Here is a 19,439-nt window from a genome sequence, read left to right on the forward strand (position 1 = left end):
TAACCTGTGCTTTCGCGGGCTTTCCTCCAATTTCCACCTCAATTGTCAATTTTATTTGTGTATGGGAGAGTGCTCAATGTTTCGGTAAAGCTCTGATTCTGTGAACCAAGAGCTCACAACTTTCAGTGCCATTTTCATTCCGTGGAAATGCACGGCCATGTTGCTCGTCATTAACAAAATAATGTAAAGACGTTCGTATAATTGTTTAACTGTTATAGTACTATTAGTTTGACGCTGAGTAGTTTGGGCTTTTAAACGAGTTAACGGCCGTAAGATGCACGAGTCAGGAGCCGTAAAACTGTACTAGGAACAACGATTCCTATTTTTGGGATTAGGTTTAGATTAAATTTCGAATAAAGTGGGAATAATTCGTCAACTATTTAGAATTTCTCGAATGAAAGAAGAATGGTCAATTTTAGAATTAATCAATACAAGGGTACCTGCCCTCGAAATAGCTTAAATTTATTTACATCATTCAGTAGTGATCTGTTATAAAAATGGACGAGAGTAAGGGCAGGTCAGATCTGTTCGAGTTAAAAAGAGCTAATACCAGGTCAGTCGATATTTTGAACTTAAACCGATAAGATAAGTATATTTAAGTGTTATATGACTTAATATCGAGTGCAAAACTTGATTAATACATCTTTAACTTAATAAATTTTAAACTAATAATTTGTAACTAATACATTTTTAACTTTCCCACTTTTCCAGTGATGAGGAAGATTCAGATAGTTCAGTTGGTTCGTCTCGTCTTGGATCACTTCACGAGTAAGCGCATACTTTACTGACTGTTTAAGTTTTGATTACTTTATTTGCTTATATTAAGTCGTTATGTTGATGTGTTTCTGAATAAAAATCAGAACATCCATATATTTGATGGAAACAACAAAACAGCTATGATAAACGACAATTAAGTATACTAAAATTATAATTTGCTACTGCAGAATATTCAAAACTATGAGATCAGAAGCTAATGTTTTCTCTTTTTTAGTCTGACAGAGTACCTGAGTACGATGAAAAACTCGTGGCTGCAGTTTATCAACCATGGTAATGAAAGTATTTACGATCTTATGTCCGGTGCGGCTATCTACAAGGTGCCAGCTACTTCATGCCACAAAACAGAAATGGAACTTTTGTTTGAGGTATGATCTTCAGCCGTTAATTTCTGTGTAATGACTGTTAAGTATTGTCCATATCATAATTGTAAATAGATTATTAATGTGCCGTAATTAAAGTAGAAATTAAAATCAACCCTCTGTAATTTTTATTTGAAGTAAACTTGAAACTGCAGGAGCGCGAGGCTGAAGAGGTACTAGAAAACTTGGGCTTTGGATACGATCCTGGGACCGGTTTGCCAGAGAGATTCATCAAGCATGAACAAGCGGTGAGTGACAAGGAGTCTATCTAAAATATTTCAAGGCCCTTGCATAATATTTCATGCTGATAAGAACATTGATAGACAAAGAAACTGTAATATTATAGTTCAGTTTGATGTTGAAACTTAAAATAAAAAATTAACGAAATTCATTATCAAAAGAAAGCTAAAAGTTCCACAAACTTGGTAATATTTCGTAAATGTAAAACCTTAACCAAGAGCGTCTAAATATTTATACTGTCTAGCTGTCTATACGTCAATAGTGGACAAATCCCATTTCAGAAAGCAGGAAGAAAGTTTCACATAACAGATCTAGACGACCACTTCAACGCTGCTTTGCAGGAGGAGAAAGTACCCCCTCGATACTTACAAGGGAATCTGGAGATAAGCCTTACTCCGAGATTCAAGAAGAAATCATGACCTCTATTATTGTTCAGAATATACTCTGAGGAGTTAGGGATAAGTTTGTGAGCGAAGGGATTTTAAAGACCAGACAGTTAGGACAGATTAACTTTAGGAATAAACAAGTAATGTTCGGGAGATGACGCCGATTTGGATCAGTTTGGACGAATTATTTGTATGTTATGGTTTTGTTACAAATTTTTTAATGTATAATTGAATTAAACAATTCTTTGATAAAATCTTTCTATGACATAATAGTAAAGAAATTACATCAGGTATCTAATAAATCATATAGGTTAACGTTTAGTTAAATTTGAAAAGCGGAATTTAGAAAAATAATGAAATGTGATTATGATCATTTTCGAGTATAAATAGTAAAAAAATAAAAGTGTAATCGTAAACATCGCAGAAATGAATCATTAGCTACATAAAAACAACAAATTTACAAAGATTAAAACTAAAACTATGCCTTGGCTGCTAACATAGCGATGGCATTAACATAACTCTAAAACAGAAATAATCCTGCTTGAGTGACATATATCTTTTGTCAATTCTTCGGGGTCACTCTGAATAACCGGTCGAAGCATCCAGTTATAACTATATCCTACCTAAATGTCAATTAAGCAATCGATCAATGAAGAATTTCAGGAGTCCTCTACCATAAACATACTATCTAAGTCTGGAAGGTGGGGTTTATATCCCTCAGGTAGAGCTAAAGGTGTCGGCTTTACCCACTTCCTTCCTGAAAGACATACCTTACATGAGAGACTGGACAATTGGACTCTTTTCTAATTGTTTCTTTAAAGGTGTAACAAATCTATGAAGCATTTTACTGGGTAGTCCAACGAAAAAAACACAACAGATGCAGCACCAAAAGATGCAGATCAATTACAAGAACAGGTTTTATTTAACCTGGTGTTCTATCAATTGCAGCATCGCCAATTGAATGAGAGGAAACCTGAGATTTATCCTCAAATAGGGGATTCAACTTTACAGTTGAAGCGGATGGTGTTGAAGTAGGATGTCCTTCATTCCCGTAGATTGTTAAGTTTTCGGCATTCTTAATAAAAATTATCGACTGCATCCTATCCCTGTAAAAATAATAATCTATAGAAATTATCAACAATTGAATTCACAATATTTAAGCAAATATAACCACTGGGGTTAGAATAATTTCGGTCACTACAAACTACAGAGCACATACCTTTCATTGAAACTAACCTTTTTTCATTGACTAGATCCTCTACATCACAGCCGTGGTTAACAAAACTCATTGGTATCCCATTTTTAGGATGACCTCCGTTACCTGAAACAAAGAAACAATGTTATTATGTTCTCATATCGAAGCAGGAACAAGTCGTTCTTATATTGTAAAATATAAATTTCGGAAATATATCAGTGTAATATGAACTATACAGAGATTATAAATTTTCACAGAAAGAAACTGCAAGAATCATACAACAAGTTGAAAATTAATTAAGACGTGGAACGATATAAAATCACAATTGAATTCAATTATCACGTTGTTTGACAAACAATTATCAAACCCATGCTAGGATCAGCCACTTTTTTCTTTGTGAAAATGTAAACACTCCCAACCAAACACGCAGTAAAGACGACGATAATGACGCTTGTTATGCTTATTCCAGTAGAACCTTAGATTGGTGTAAGTTAGAATGCGATCTGTATAAATAAGCTCTGTTATAGTACAAATTCAATCGTCTCAGAAGATAATATTGCTTTACCCCAGAATGAGATATTGCTACAAGGATTACTTCAAAATAAGAAATTGTACGTACTTGTCAAAGCTGATACAAAGCCACTCTTTGATTCTTTTACACATTCTGCAATGTTTTCGAACTCTCTGTCAGCAGAGGAACAGATAATACCTGAAGAAAGATAAGGATTTTACAGATCCAGAAGGAAGACAATAGATATAGTTTTAACTCTCATTATTTGCATTGTTGATTAACTTCATGACCGGTCAACCGGACCCTGTCATCTACACAAATATTTTGTTGGTTGTATGACAATCCTCCTACATAATTATGTTTAAAGAGTAAAGTTTACAATGTGCAGGTTGATTTACTTATGATTCCAAGAGTAAAGTTTACAATATGCAGGTTAATTTACTTATGATTCCAAGAGTAAAGTTTACAATATGCAGGTTTATTTGCTTATAATTCAACGATTAAACTTTACAATGTGCAGGTTTATTTACTTATGATTCCGAGAGTTTGAAGATACCCGTCATCACACTGCATCTCCAGAGGTTCTCCAGGTGCTTCCTCTCCCAACCAGACACCATTCTTTACTTTAGGTACTCTGCAACCTGTAATAGACACGATATTGTGCAATGTAGGTTTGCAGCAGCCCCTACTACATACTGGTGAACCAATCATAGAGACTTTTATCAAAGCAGCAAGCTGTAAAGACTGAGATCTTACCATCAAATACGCACGAAGGGGTCTCCGATAGATAGCCAGTAGCGAGACATGTGACCACGGATTTTCCGTCCATTCGGTAACTGAAGATAAAAAACTATAGTTTAAGCAGATTCTAAATACAAATAGAATAGTCAGGTATGGTTAAGAATGAATGAGACAAAAACGCCATCATAAACTTACCCGAAGTTACATTGATAGGAAGCTGAATCGTTATAATAAAGGTTAATTTTGTTATCAACGATTTCCCCGTTCTTCACTTCAGAAAGATATCCACAAAGCTTTCTAGAACAGTTTCCAGGATGTCTGGGTTCCCAGTCATAAGATTCAGCACAACGTAGCACTGAAAAACGTTGAGCTTTCTGTTTTTGAAAGATTCATTTTAAGAAAACACTGAATAACATATTGTAATCTTATGCTTTATACCTAAGAATTCCTTTAATGATTATCTTCAAGTTTCAACCTACCATCAGTCTCGTTCTCTGCGATGGTGTATCCAGTATCACAAGTGTAAGCCACTGTATCATTGAGTCTATTCCCAGTGGCTGAGTATTCTCCATGAACTAAAGCTGGTGGAGTGTCCAGACATAGCCTCACACATACTGGTGGAGAGGTCCAAGTGCCACCAGCTTGACAACTAACCTTACTAACACCATCCATTTCAGTGATGTTGCTGCATCTGTGAAGGAGAATTTTGTGGTTGGAAAACATTTTCTTGTGCATATGGTTATCCATATTTGATATTTAAATAATAGGAATTAGTATTACATGATTAAAAAACGAGATGGATTATTCAATACAGCCCCTAATTTAATCTGGAAGCAGTAGACTTACGTGTAAAAGAGGGTATCGTTATAGTAGTAATCATGATAAAGATAGGAACTTCCAGTGTGTGACGAGTAGGGAACATCAGGAGCAAGTCCACATGAATCAATGAAACAAGTCCCCTCCATCTCCCATTCTCCCTCCACATTACAACGTGCTAATAGTGATAGATCAGTATCTTTATGGTAGCCCATTTCACACTTTAGGTCATAGGAGGTGTTCACTTGGTAGATGGCAACCGTTTCTATAGTGATGTGCTGCTTTAAAGAGGGTGGATCACATTTGAAGATTTTACATTCAGGTGGATTGGTCCATGTGCCGTTATAACAGGTTATGGTGCTGTTTCCGATGAGATTTGCATTATCAACACAGGTTACTGTCACAGTGGATCCGTCAGTAAAGCTCGAATGAGTAATGGATGTCAAATTAACGTTGTCCAAAGTAGGAATGGCACATCTTTTAAGACACTTAGGTGACTTTGTCCATGATCCATCATGCTGACATATGATTAAGGCAGCTCCATCCATATCGCTTCCATTTAAACATCTGAAAAGGTTTTATTATTGACAACGATTATGGAGAGGCTTTTAAATTCAATCTTTCTCATTACCGAAGTGTCTAAAGTGTCAATAAATGAAGCAAAAATTACCTGTAGACAAACGTATCATTCCAACTGTAGTTTTTAGACAAATCGTAGTTATCTTCTGAATTTGAGATGTGCAAAGGATTGGGACATGTTTGAATACCACAGATGCCAGTTATATTCCAATTCCCATCACTTTCACATTCTGCTGTAACAGTTCCATCATATCCCTTCTCACAGGTAACATTGTAAGTAGAGTTTATTAAATACTCAGTAACATCCTCTATGTTAGCATGTGATCCTACTGAAGGAGTGTAACATCTGTATATCTGACAGGTAGGCAAGTCTGACCAAGTTCCGTTGCTACAGGTGATGGATGCGTTTCCCTGGAGCTTCGCATTTTTATTGCACGTCACGTTTATCATACTGCTATTTGCAAAACTTGTGGAGTTCATTGTCAGGTTACTATTTGCTATATCAGGTAGAGAACATCTTTGAAGACACTGGGGAGGATTTGTCCAGGTACCATTGTGCTGACACTCAATAGTTTCGTTTCCATACATATCACTTCCGTTCAGGCAACTGAGGGAATTATGAATTAGTTTTAAGAACCAAGCTACAATTTTCCTTTTTGAAGAATGCAAGAGCACACAGGAGCATTATATGACCTTGAATGCACGAATAATTTATTGAAAAACCTTACCTATAGGCGAAAGTATCATTCCAACTGTAGCTAATTGAGGTGTTGTAGATATCTTTCGAGTTACTGATCTCAATAGGGTTGGGACATGTCTGAATACCACAGACGCCTGTTATATTCCAATTCCCATCACTTTCACATTGTGCTTTAACACTACCATCATATCCTTTGTCACATGTAACGTTATAAGCTGAGTTTATCAAATACTCAGTAACATCCTCTATGTTAGCATGTGATCCTACTGAAGGAGTGTAACATCTGTATATCTGACAGGCAGGCAAGTCTGACCAAGTTCCGTTGCTACAGGTGATGGATGCGTTGCCTTGGAGTTTTGCATTGTCATTGCACGTCACGTTTATCATACTGCTATTTGCAAAACTTGTGGAGTTTATTGTCAGGTTACTGTTTGCTATATCAGGTAGAGAACATCTCTGAAGACACTGGGGAGGATTTGTCCAAGTACCATCATGCTGACATTTGATAGTTTCGTTTCCATACATATCACTTCCGTTCAGGCAACTAAATGAAAAATGTATGAGATCATAAACCAATCATAGCAATTTTCCTATTTGCAAAAATTCACTTCATAATACTTCGAATGAATGGATTGTTGACTACCGCACTAACCTATAAGTGAAAGTATCATTCCAACTGTAGCCAATCGAGGTGTTGTAGACATCTTTCGAGTTACTGATCTCAATAGGGTCGGGACATGTCTGAATACCACAGACGCCTGTTATATTCCAATTCCCATCACTTTCACATTGTGCTGTAACACTACCATCATATCCTTTGTCACATGTAACGTTATAAGCTGAGTTTATTAAATACTCAGTAACATCCTCTATGTTAGCATGTGATCCTACTGAAGGAGTGTAACATCTGTATATCTGACAGGCAGGCAAGTCTGACCAAGTTCCGTTGCTACAGGTGATGGATGCGTTGTCTTGGAGTTTTGCATTGTCATTGCATGTCACGTTTATCATACTGCTATTTGCAAAACTTGTGGAGTTCATTGTCAGGTTACTATTTGCTATATCAGGTAGAGAACATCTTTGAAGACACTGGGGAGGATTTGTCCAGGTACCATTGTGCTGACACTCAATAGTTTCGTTTCCATACATATCACTTCCGTTCAGGCAACTGAGGAAACTATGAATTAGTTTTAAGAACCAAGCTACAATTTTCCTTTTTGAAGAATCCAAGAGCACACAGGAGCATTATATGACCTTGAATGCACGAATAATTTATTGAAAAACCTTACCTATAGGCGAAAGTATCATTCCAACTGTAGCTAATCGAGGTGTTGTAGATATCTTTCGAGTTACTGATCTCAATAGGGTTGGGACATGTCTGAATACCACAGACGCCTGTTATATTCCAGTTACCATCACTTTCACATTGTGCTGTAACAGTTCCATCATAACCTTTGTCACATGTAACGTTATAAGCTAAGTTTATTAAATACTTAGTAACATCCTCTATGTTAGCATGTGATCCTACTGAAGGAGTGTAACATCTGTATATCTGACAGGCAGGCAAGTCTGACCAAGTTCCGTTGCTACAGGTGATGGATGCGTTGCCTTGGAGTTTTGCATTGTCATTGCATGTCACGTTTATCATACTGCTATTTGCAAAACTTGTGGAGTTTATTGTCAGGTTACTGTTTGCTATATCAGGTAGAGAACATCTCTGAAGACACTGGGGAGGATTTGTCCAAGTACCATCATGCTGACATTTGATAGTTTCGTTTCCATACATATCACTTCCGTTCAGGCAACTAAATGAAAAATGTATGAGATCATAAACCAATCATAGCTATTTTCCTATTTGCAAAAATTCACTTCATACTACTTCGAATGAATGGATTGTTGACTACCGCACTAACCTATAAGTGAAAGTATCATTCCAACTGTAGCCAATCGAGGTGTTGTAGACATCTTTCGAGTTACTGATCTCAATAGGGTTGGGACATGTTTGAATTCCACAGAAGCCTGTTATATTCCAATTCCCATCACTTTCACATTGTGCTGTAACACTACCTTCATAACCTTTGTCACATGTAACGTTATAAGCTGAGTTTATTAAATACTCAGTAACATCCTCTATGTTAGCATGTGATCTTACTGAAGGAGTGTAACATCTGTATATCTGACAGGTAGGTAAGTCTGACCAAGTTCCGTTGCTACAGGTGATGGATGCGTTGCCTTGGAGTTTCGCATTTTCATTGCATGTCACGTTTATCATACTGCTATTTGCAAAACCTGTGGAGTTCATCGTCAGGTTACTGTTTGCTATATCAGGTAGAGAACATCTCTGAAGACACTGGGGAGGATTTGTCCAAGTACCATCATGCTGACATTTGATAGTTTCGTTTCCATACATATCACTTCCGTTCAGGCAACTAAATGAAAAATGTATGAGATCATAAACCAATCATAGCAATTTTCCTATTTGCAAAAATTCACTTCATAATACTTCGAATGAATGGATTGTTGACTACCGCACTAACCTATAAGTGAAAGTATCATTCCAACTGTAGCCAATCGAGGTGTTGTAGACATCTTTCGAGTTACTGATCTCAATAGGGTTGGGACATGTTTGAATTCCACAGACGCCTGTTATATTCCAGTTACCATCACTTTTACATCTGCTGTAACAGTTCCATCATAACCCTTGTCACAAGTAACATTGTAAGTAGAGTTTATAATATACTCAGTAACATCCTCTATGTTAGCATGTGATCCTACTGAAGGAGTGTAACATCTGTATATCTGACAAGTAGGCAAGTCTGACCAAGTTCCGTTGCTACAGGTGATGGATGCGTTTCCCTGGAGCTTCGCATTTTTATTGCACGTCACGTTTATCATACTGCTATTTGCAAAACTTGTGGAGTTCATTGTCAGGTTACTATTTGCTATATCAGGTTGAGAACATCTCTGAAGACACTGGGGAGGATTTGTCCAGGTACCATTATGCTGACACTCAATAGTTTCGTTTCCATGCATATCACTTCCGTTCAGGCAACTGAGGGAACTATGAATTAGTTTTAAGAACCAAGCTACAATTTTCCTTTTTGAAGAATCCAAGAGCACACAGGAGCATTATATGACCTTGAATGCACGAATAATTTATTGAAAAACCTTACCTATAGGCGAAAGTATCATTCCAACTGTAGCTAATTGAGGTGTTGTAGATATCTTTCGAGTTACTGATCTCAATAGGGTTGGGACATGTCTGAATACCACAGACGCCTGTTATATTCCAATTCCCATCACTTTCACATTGTGCTGTAACACTACCATCATATCCTTTGCCACATGTAACGTTATAAGCTGAGTTTATTAAATACTCAGTAACATCCTCTATGTTAGCATGTGATCCTACTGAAGGAGAGTAACATCTGTATATCTGACAGGCAGGCAAGTCTGACCAAGTTCCGTTGCTACAGGTGATGGATGCGTTGCCTTGGAGTTTTGCATTGTCATTGCATGTCACGTTTATCATACTGCTATTTGAAAAACTTGTGGAGTTTATTGTCAGGTTACTGTTTGCTATATCAGGTTGAGAACATCTCTGAAGACACTGGGGAGGATTTGTCCAAGTACCATCATGCTGACATTTGATAGTTTCGTTTCCATACATATCACTTCCGTTCAGGCAACTAAATGAAAAATGTATGAGATCATAAACCAATCATAACAATTTTCCTATTTGCAAAAATTCACTTCATACTACTTCGAATGAATGGATTGTTGACTACCGCACTAACCTATAAGTGAAAGTATCATTCCAACTGTAGCCAATCGAGGTGTTGTAGACATCTTTCGAGTTACTGATCTCAATAGGGTTGGGACATGTTTGAATTCCACAGAAGCCTGTTATATTCCAATTCCCATCACTTTCACATTGTGCTGTAACACTACCTTCATAACCTTTGTCACATGTAACGTTATAAGCTGAGTTTATTAAATACTCAGTAACATCCTCTATGTTAGCATGTGATCTTACTGAAGGAGTGTAACATCTGTATATCTGACAGGTAGGTAAGTCTGACCAAGTTCCGTTGCTACAGGTGATGGATGCGTTGCCTTGGAGTTTCGCATTTTCATTGCATGTCACGTTTATCATACTGCTATTTGCAAAACCTGTGGAGTTCATCGTCAGGTTACTGTTTGCTATATCAGGTAGAGAACATCTCTGAAGACACTGGGGAGGATTTGTCCAGGTACCATCATGCTGACATTCAATAGTTTCGTTTCCATACATATCACTTCCGTTCAGGCAACTGAAATATATTTCGTTGGGGAATAGCGTTTTCATTATTTTAATTATGATACAATCAAATATATATTCATGCAAATTTGTTTAATTTTATTCATACAGAGTCTTCGATATAAACTTACTTATAAGTAAAAGTATCATTCCAACTGTAGGTTATCGAGGTATTGTAGACATCTTCCGAATTATCAATCTCAATAGGATTGGAACATGTTTGAACGCTACAAAATCCTGTGATATTCCAGTTACCATCAATTTTACATTCTGCTGTAACGTTTCCATCATAGCCCTTGTCACACGTAACACTATAATTTGTGTTTATATAATATTGAGTTTTATCTTCTATGTTAGCATGCAACCCTACATCCGAAGGTTTATAACATTTGTATATTAGACAGGAAGGCAAATGTGACCAAGTTCCGTTGCTACAGGTGATGGATCCGTTTCCATAGTGCAGGAAAGAATTTTCATTGCACGTCACGTTTATCATACTGCTATTTGCAAAACTTGTTGAGTTCATTGTCAGGTTACTATTTACTATATCAGGTAGAGAACATCTTTGAAGACACTGGGGAGGATTTGTCCAAGCACCGTTGTGCTGGCACTCAATAATTTCGTTTCCATACATATCACTTCCGTTCAGGCAACTGAAATTTGTTAATAAACAAATTAAATTGATAATGAGAACACAAAACATACATAGCACATAACTCAAACTGTTAAACGAATTAACGGGCAATCATGGAATTCATTGCTAACCTATAAGTGAAAGTGTCATTCCAACTGTAGGCAATCGACGTGTTGTAAACATCTTTTGAATTTGGAATTTCCATTGGGTTGGGACAAGTTTTAATGCTACAAAACCCTGTTATATTCCAGTTACCATCACTTTCACATTGTGCTGTAACACTACCATCATATCCTTTGTCACATGTAACGTTATAAGCTGAGTTTATTAAATACTCAGTAACATCCTCTATGTTAGCATGTGATCCTACTGAAGGAGAGTAACATCTGTATATCTGACAGGTAGGCAAGTCTGACCAAGTTCCGTTGCTACAGGTGATGGAAGCGTTGCCATAGAGCTTCGCATTGTCATTGCACGTCACGTTTAAGGCATCTGAACTCGCATAAGCATACGCATCTGTCACATTAAGAAAACTGTTTGCTATTTGTGGGGAGTCACATTTCCTCAAACACTGCGGATACTTTGTCCAGGAGCCGTCATCCTGACATTTTACAGTACTGTTTCCGTTTAAATCACTTCCATTCATGCAACTGAAATTATTGTCTTCCAGTTACCAGTAGGGATTCAGAAGAGCATTTCAAATCGTTAAACTTTTTACTAACTAGGGTGGATGTCTATACATTATGAGTTGTACAGCAAACTTAGAAATAAACTTACCTTAATGTTATAGTGTCATTCCAATGATAAATCACAGTTGACTGAGTTTGATTTGAGAATGGGATGAAATCAGGATCAGGGCAATCAACCAAGGAGCAGGTTCCATCGTATTCCCAGAAGCCAGTCTCATTGCAATGAACAGTTAAGTTCCCTTCGTACCCAGTCAGGCAGGTACTATGGTAAGTTGTGTTCACCTGTACAGATTAAAGCACAATTAGTGTGATTTACATCCAAATGTCATATGGAAAGCTTGTTTAGAGGGAAGTGCTACGAAAGAATACTTGTGTACTACACTGAACTTCTGTAAAAGGAAAAACATACTCACGTTAAAGGTGCTGTTCTGGAAAGGTTTCTGATGATCTATGATATTGGGTTTATCACAATAAGTTAATTCACAGACTGGAAGAGTGCTCCAATTGCCAAGCAAACATGAAACATTCTGGGGACCTGAAATACTTTAATTTAACCGCGTTGGGCTGCTTCTTAGGTAACCACGGATTTTAGTACTTAATTCAACAAAATTTACTCGATCAAAATATGAACTCTACGACTTTCATATTATACCTGAATTCTTATAGTTGTGGTCACAAGTGATTAATAAAGAAGTTCCATTGGTGTATGTTGGCAAGTCAATATCAACAGATCCATCAGCGATCTGGGGTGCTGAGCAGTTGTTTGGCAGGCAGCCATCGAGTGTGATAGTCCATGTTCCTGAAATAGTCAAATAAGCTCCAATACTTTTTTGTTATTGAATCATCTGACCATCCAATTTATAGCATTGATCTTTCAGTTTCGGCTCCAGCCCCCCTCCCCCCTCCATTGCGAAATGACAAATGTATATACCATAAATACACAGTGTATCTGCATTTCCACTCGTTTGGTTGTAGTAGTATCCATTTTGACAGGATACAGAAGCCTGTGTTCCGTTGGTAATGTTCACTCCTGTACCGGTTGTGTATTCAACTTGTCCGTGAAGCGGGTCAGTTAAAGGTAAGCAGAATATCTCCTCGCAAGTAGGCTGAACTGTAGACCAGTCACCAGACTCGAGACATTGGATAGTGGGGCTACCTGAGGTTGGTGCATTTATTATCTTTGTTCAACTATTTACTACTGTAGCTACGTTTTGACAACTATCGTCTACGTTATACGTACCTTAAATAAGTAAATAGGTTATCGTCAATGCTTGCGTACAAAGGACGGAAGTTAAGAATCTGGTTTACTTTTAAGGAGAAATTATAATAGTGCTAATTGATTATGATACAACTTTTCTTATAGGCATCGCTTACCTTTAAGGCTGTATCCACTGGAGCAGTTAAATAATATTACGTCGTCCACAAATGATTGGTTTCCAGTGAAGTTAAAAATACCGTTAGAAATTGATAGAGGAACTGGACACTCTGTAAATGTTAAATGATTAAATGCTGAACACAATTGTCATGATAAGATATCGAAGATTGAGGAGGGTTATCAAACACTAACATTTTTTAGATTGACAGTGCAACTAATTATTAAATAACCTATTTTGTCGCAGACCCCATAAAATTCCCATTGTCCAGTACCATTGCATGAAGCGTTTACAATTCCCTCATACTTCGACTCACAAGTAATGTTGTAAGTTGTACCAACCTGAAAATATGGCATATAGCCAAGGACCTTCACTTGGATAAACTTGTTATTTCAAATTGAAATTGAAGCTTGACTTGAGAAATCACCGAACATAGCTTGCAATTGCATAGCCATAACTTACAAGATATGTGGGAGAGCTGATGGGTAGTTGGTTGGGGCCTATAGTCGGACTATCACAATATGTTAACACGCAAGTTGGAATGTCGGTCCAATTCCCAAGTAAACACGTGATATTGTCACTTCCTGAGAAGAACAAACTTAATGTTTTATTTGGGTCTTTTCAGCTTTGGTTGTTGAAAGAACTCAATAAATAATCGAAATAGAGGGAACAAAACGGCAAACTGTTCACATTTTATTATATTTTCCTCGACGTGCTTACCAATGAGTTCATAATTGTGATCACATTTGGCTGAAACCACAGAACCGTTAGTATAGAGACCAAGAACCTGATCGAAGTTGCCATGGTTGATTGTTGGTGTACTGCAGTTGTTTGGTTGACACTCCCCCACTTTCTTATCCCACAAACCTTAATCGGAGAATAACATAGTTGAGTGACACAATTTCTTTAGTTAAAATTTCATGAATAATGTAAGCTTTCATTCTCAAAATTATGTTCTTCATTATTGTTGGAAAATGTAAATATGCTCACCGTACAGACAGGTAATATCGTTCTCGGTTGAATTATAAGTAAACCCATTGTTGCAACTAACTGTAGCCACAGTTCCATTACAAATATCAGTCCCCTGAGTGACGGAGAGTGAAACTGTGCCATGATCTGGAGAACCAACATCAGGGCAAAACATCTCATCACAGACGGGATTCTGCGACGACCACGTCCCGTTCTCCGTGCATTGGATAGTAGAGTTTCCTGAAGAGGTTGCTGGGGTGGGATCGAAAGAAAACTCTAGATCGTGCTCTAATAATATTGTTGTCTCTATAATGTCTCTAGTGTTTACTGATACTAGCAGGAACCCGTCTAACCCTAAAGTGGTGTCAAGACTCGAGAGACTAAAATAATTATTACCTATTTAATTCGCGTTTTTGACACCACTTGAGAGTCCAAATTTTGGGCACTTATAAAATTATTATTCCTTGGCCAATTTTTTATTTTTTCATGCTGATTTGAAGGCCATTAAAGCATTTGACCCAGTCAAAAAAGTTTCAGTTGTATATGTTTTACGGTTTTTGCGGAAAGTCGCGTTAAAGTTGATGCCGTGGTGTCAGTAAAATGGCACGGATATATACATCTTAAATTTGATCCTTCGAACAGCTGTTGAGCAATGAAACGCAAACATAATCTTAGCAAAATGAATATATTTCTTTTATCTTCAGCATTTAATCAGTCACATAATCTGAGAATATCAATGGTTAGTTTGAAAATGTCAAAAATTCTCATCAAAAATGTAGTAAAGTCTCAAAAAATTAATTAATTAATTTAGCATCTCGTCAAAATGGAATAGTTTAAAATCGGAACAAAATTAATGGCATATACTATAATAATGTGGAGTCTGCAGTGGTTCATTAAATCAAAAAGACGCAATTCAAAAAATGATAGACTGCATATATAAACAAAAAATGGAGGATTTAAAAATAAAATTCGGGACACCATGAAAAATTAGCTTCCAGAAACGGAATTCACATTGTTCAGGCCAAACGGATTAAGTGTCTTCAATTTGTTAATATAAAACTGTTCTGACTTTCTAATATTATCTGGGGATGTAGAACACAAAATATCAAATTGGAAACTTTCATTGAAATCAGATCTCTCCCTCAAATTATGAACTGAAAAAAGATGTGCCCCTAAAACATTCTCGTCATCAAAATCTCTGTGGCTCTCAACATTCCCCTTACTACTCGCCTCTAAAATCTCATAATATTTACTGCGATGACCATTCACACGTTGGCTGAGGCTGGTGACTGTTTTTCCCACGTATACGTTATTAACAGTACAAAGTTTGCACGTCGCGCCGTACACAATGTTGCGTGTCTTACAGTTACCACCTTGAGTTCTGACCGAGTGTCCATTATTGGAGACCATGGAATTGCCACTAACAAGGTGACAAGTTTGGCAGGGTCTACCTTTCTTCTTCTCACCAGGTTTGGTGCATGGGTCAGTTGTTCTTGACTCTGAACCTAAGGCAAGCTTCTTTCTCTTGAATAAAGTGTCCTTTAAGTTAGGGGCTCGCCTGGTCACCACTTGGAGTTTAGGGATCCTCTCAGGGTTCTCACTGCTCCATGTACGGCTATTTGAGATGATGTTACTGGCCTCTTTAGCCTTTTCCTTGGTTTCCTCATAGCCCGCACCGAATGTAACAATCCATGGTGTGAAAGAAGGGGGACCCTGATCCTTTGCCTTGTACTGTAAAGTTCTTGGTATCGATCTGACATCACTGATGACCTCTCTCACCATATCAGTAGGATATGAAGACCGCTCAAAAAACAACTGAAGCTCTGCCAACATATATTATTATTATTATATATATATATCGTCTCGCTTTATATATAGTAAGATTATGTAGTTCTGACTAGTGGTATAAAAGATTCTCTATTAATGTTAATCGCTCAAATACGCGATCAATTCGCTAACCATTTAATTGGAATCCTTTACTGCAGGTAAACTTAACCCTTCCATCGACGTGAATTGGAGCAGTGTAATTGGAACCTCCATCAGGAACTGCAGCAGGTTGAGGACACTCTGAAAACATATTTCTGATGTCTCGGTCAATAAGGTTTATACTTCACTTTTTGGACCAAGTTAGATTAGATTTTGAATTTGATATTATAGAATGCTTACCGATTCGAGTACAAGATGTTTGAGACCAGGTCCCGTTAGATCTACAGGATATCGAAGACGAGCCGTCTATTTTGAAGCCTCTGTCACAACTGACATCAACTTTGGTTTTGAATGGGAATAAACTCTGAAATTTAATCAATTAAGGACGAACATGACAATTAAATGTATTACATAAAGTGATGAATAAGGACTCCTCAGCAATTTGAATTAGCATGTTGATACCAGATACAGCCTTGATAACTCCAAAGGTAACAAATAAACTCGTTACTCACAGTCGATCCCAAGTTGTCGAAAGAACCGTTCTGAACATCAGCCGGTTTGGTACAGTTAACAATGTCACACCGAGTCTCAACACCCTCCCACGTACCTTGTTTACCACAAGTTGCTACAGGGTTCCTGGTCACGAACCCCTCGTCACATCTGTTTAATACGTACCATTTCATTTTTAAAGATACGCGACTTCTGAATTTAAACTTTTTCGGTGATTTAAAAGTTAAGAGTCTTTCAACTTCCACAATATGAGATTATATCCATCTTGGAGCGTATGAACTGCGCATAAACGGTTTCTCGAATGTAATGGATAAGTGAATAATTTAACATAATCTTTCTTACGTATAGGTAATCTGTTTGCCATAGTCAGGATCAGTAGGCACCGTAACTGTTGAGTTGTTTATTTTCGGTGGATCGCCACATCGCACTGAAGGTCAAACAATTAATATCAGCAGGAAAGGTAAAAATAGAAAAATGAAAATGAATTACTACATCAGCAAAATTTCATCTAAACAGATTGTGTGATGAACATTTCCAAAGTACTGATAAACATTGGCTCTGCCTAATATCTTACCGTAATTACAGGTAGGAAGGGAAGCATTCCAGTTTCCTGTATGCTCACAGTATAGCGTTTCAGAACCGTTCAGATAGTTCCCAGTTTTACAGGAGTATTTGAGGGAGGTGTAGTAGTTGAAGGTTGTGTCTCCTGATATCGTGGCGTTTGTCACAACGCCCGGGTCCGTGCAGGCCTCTGTGGAGGAAATGTGGTTTAGATTCTAGTCCAGGTTCAAGAGTCTAGACGTATCATAGATTATTCATAATCACTCACAGCGTACTGAATAAGTTATGACAGAAAAATCTAGCTTTATTCGATAATTTTCAGTCCGATCGGACTGGTAAAATTCTTACTTGCACAATGAAGTTTCTGATTTTTCCACTCCCCGTTAGGGTTACAATATGTGTAGTCTGATAGCCCTCCGTTTGTATGAGTGTAACCTTTCTGAAATCCAGCTACGTTTATTTCATAACTTAATCAGTATCACTATACTTTCAATATAACGATATCTATATTAATATATATGACTCAACGAAGATTTAGGAATTTTAAAGTTTTTTCGGACGAAATGAGATTTACAAGTCCTATCTTAAAGTTAGAATAGAAAACATAAAAATTAAATCAGCTGGCAATGCTTTCGGAATCTTTATTCAAATCCGATGTGTGCAAAAAACAACAGAAAATAGCTCTCGATCTTACCGAACATCCCCAGCTTTGAAGATTAAGTCTGGTTTTACATCGATCGTTACCAAAATAAAATGCTCCCGGCTCATTCACAGTGCATTTATCTGAGAAAGGAATATTCACGGAATATAGTAATTTTTAAATGTTGAGTGTAGTTAATATTTTCCCATTGTTGGGGAAAATGCACTCCACAAACTTGAAAAAGTAATTACCGAACTTTTAACGATCTTTTAGCCGATTTAGTAAAAATAACTTATTGTATTGACTATCTTAGATTGGACATAACTCACTAGCTGAAGTAGCTCTGATATGTCGGATTAGAACCTGTAAGACTGGCCTCCAGCTCGCCAATTTTTAGATCTAAGCAAATCGAGGATGATCAAAGGGTGTAGGATGTTCAGCTCGACAAAATACCGGTGGAAATTATTTCTTAGGCCCTAAAATGACTCCTCCAGATCCAGTCTTAACCTTAAATTGGACATAGTCATAACTCACTATAATATAGCTGAAGTAGATCAGTGACGTCGGATCATTAGAACCTGTAAGACTGGCCTCCAACTCGCCAATTTTTAGATTCAAGCAAATCGAGGATGTTCAAAGGGTGTCGAATGTTCATTTCGACAAAATACTAGTGGAAATTATTTCGTAGGCCCTAAAATGACTCCTCCAGATTCAGTCTTTATAACCTTAAATTGGACATAACTCACTAGCTGAAGTAGCTAGGATACATTGGATTACAACCTGTAAGAATTGTAGTTGCTAAGTTAGTGAGTTCTATAACTGTGTTCTCCTGTGTTATTTCGACTAAAAGTGCCACACTTTTTGCAGAAGGAAGTAAGTTTATCTAAACACTGAACCTATATTTAACAATATTTCCGCGGTGGTGTGTATATCGTTTTCTAGATGTCTACAGCACAACACCTGCAGTTATTCACGTGGACTTCTGCTTTGTAACTCCTCCGACTGACTAAACACTTGCCACTCAGTGACACTAGCCACTCAGTGACTAGTGTTCACTCTCTGGTCCGAGTAGAGCAGTATAGCAGAGTGCCCACCTCTCTGCGAGGGAAATACAACTTGTATCACCTCTGTTACATGAGGTGTGGTTGAGCAGCTGTTACACTTCGGTTCATTAGACGTTAACTGTAAAACTATCTTCTTTTCTTTTGTAAACGTCTGTTCTCTTGTGAACATTCAATCATTGTATGTATATTCAGCTTCAATTATCTGTGGTTATAACGTAGCTTTATCGAACAAACAATTATTTGTGATTTTAACAGTAGTAGTCCATTAAAACTCTCGCTATCAGACTCCCTAGCTATGCTGTTGTTGGTGTGGTTGCTCGCTCCAAGCTCTCTGCTAGTAAACCCCGCTACTATATCTAAAGAAGATGTGCGCCTAGTAGATAACCACACAGTAGAAGTACAAGTAGATGGGGTGTGGTACGAGGTGGACACCCCTTATCTCTCTGAGAGACTTGCACGTGCAGCGTGC

The 19,439-nt window shown here is 37.4% G+C and overlaps 2 protein-coding genes across 2 annotated transcripts; one reads left to right on the top strand and one right to left on the bottom strand.

Moving 5' to 3' along the window:
* Nucleotides 1-474: 474 nt before the first annotated feature.
* Nucleotides 475-1,853, top strand: LOC134822941 (uncharacterized). The gene is made up of 5 exons (XM_063834220.1): nt 475-553; nt 712-768; nt 992-1,142; nt 1,292-1,384; nt 1,658-1,853. Exons 1-5 carry the CDS (start codon nt 498-500, stop codon nt 1,793-1,795), a joined length of 495 nt encoding a protein of 164 aa, XP_063690290.1. The 5' UTR covers nt 475-497; the 3' UTR covers nt 1,796-1,853.
* A 502-nt stretch (nt 1,854-2,355) lies between these two features.
* Nucleotides 2,356-17,967, bottom strand: LOC134823606 (sushi, von Willebrand factor type A, EGF and pentraxin domain-containing protein 1-like). Its single transcript, XM_063835137.1, is given in 34 exon segments — nt 2,356-2,519; nt 2,690-2,868; nt 2,999-3,083; nt 3,325-3,432; nt 3,577-3,666; nt 3,999-4,109; nt 4,225-4,304; nt 4,405-4,564; nt 4,689-4,900; nt 5,056-5,592; nt 5,696-6,211; nt 6,333-6,848; nt 6,957-7,472; nt 7,594-8,109; nt 8,218-8,733; nt 8,842-8,950; nt 8,953-9,356; nt 9,478-9,640; nt 9,854-9,993; nt 10,102-10,640; nt 11,149-11,257; nt 11,574-11,888; nt 12,016-12,209; nt 12,341-12,375; nt 12,580-12,726; nt 12,964-13,083; nt 15,721-16,092; nt 16,229-16,336; nt 16,436-16,559; nt 16,708-16,855; nt 17,048-17,132; nt 17,280-17,456; nt 17,615-17,716; nt 17,961-17,967. Coding segments are annotated over 34 exon segments (7,638 nt in total). The 3' UTR covers nt 2,356-2,421.
* Nucleotides 17,968-19,439: the final 1,472 nt, after the last annotated feature.

The sequence above is a fragment of the Bolinopsis microptera genome, chromosome 11 (genome assembly GCF_026151205.1).
Source record: "Bolinopsis microptera isolate Bmic1 chromosome 11, MBARI_Bmic_1.0, whole genome shotgun sequence".
NCBI classification, from domain to species: Eukaryota; Metazoa; Ctenophora; class Tentaculata; order Lobata; family Bolinopsidae; genus Bolinopsis; species Bolinopsis microptera.

Coding starts and splice junctions, on each gene's coding strand:
- LOC134822941 (XM_063834220.1), top strand. CDS start 498: ATGGACGAGAGTAAGGGCAGGTCAGATCTGTTCGAGTTAAAAAGAGCT. Junction 554..711: donor TTAAAAAGAGCTAATACCAG/GTCAGTCGATAT, acceptor CCACTTTTCCAG/TGATGAGGAAGATTCAGATA. Junction 1,143..1,291: donor AAATGGAACTTTTGTTTGAG/GTATGATCTTCA, acceptor TTGAAACTGCAG/GAGCGCGAGGCTGAAGAGGT.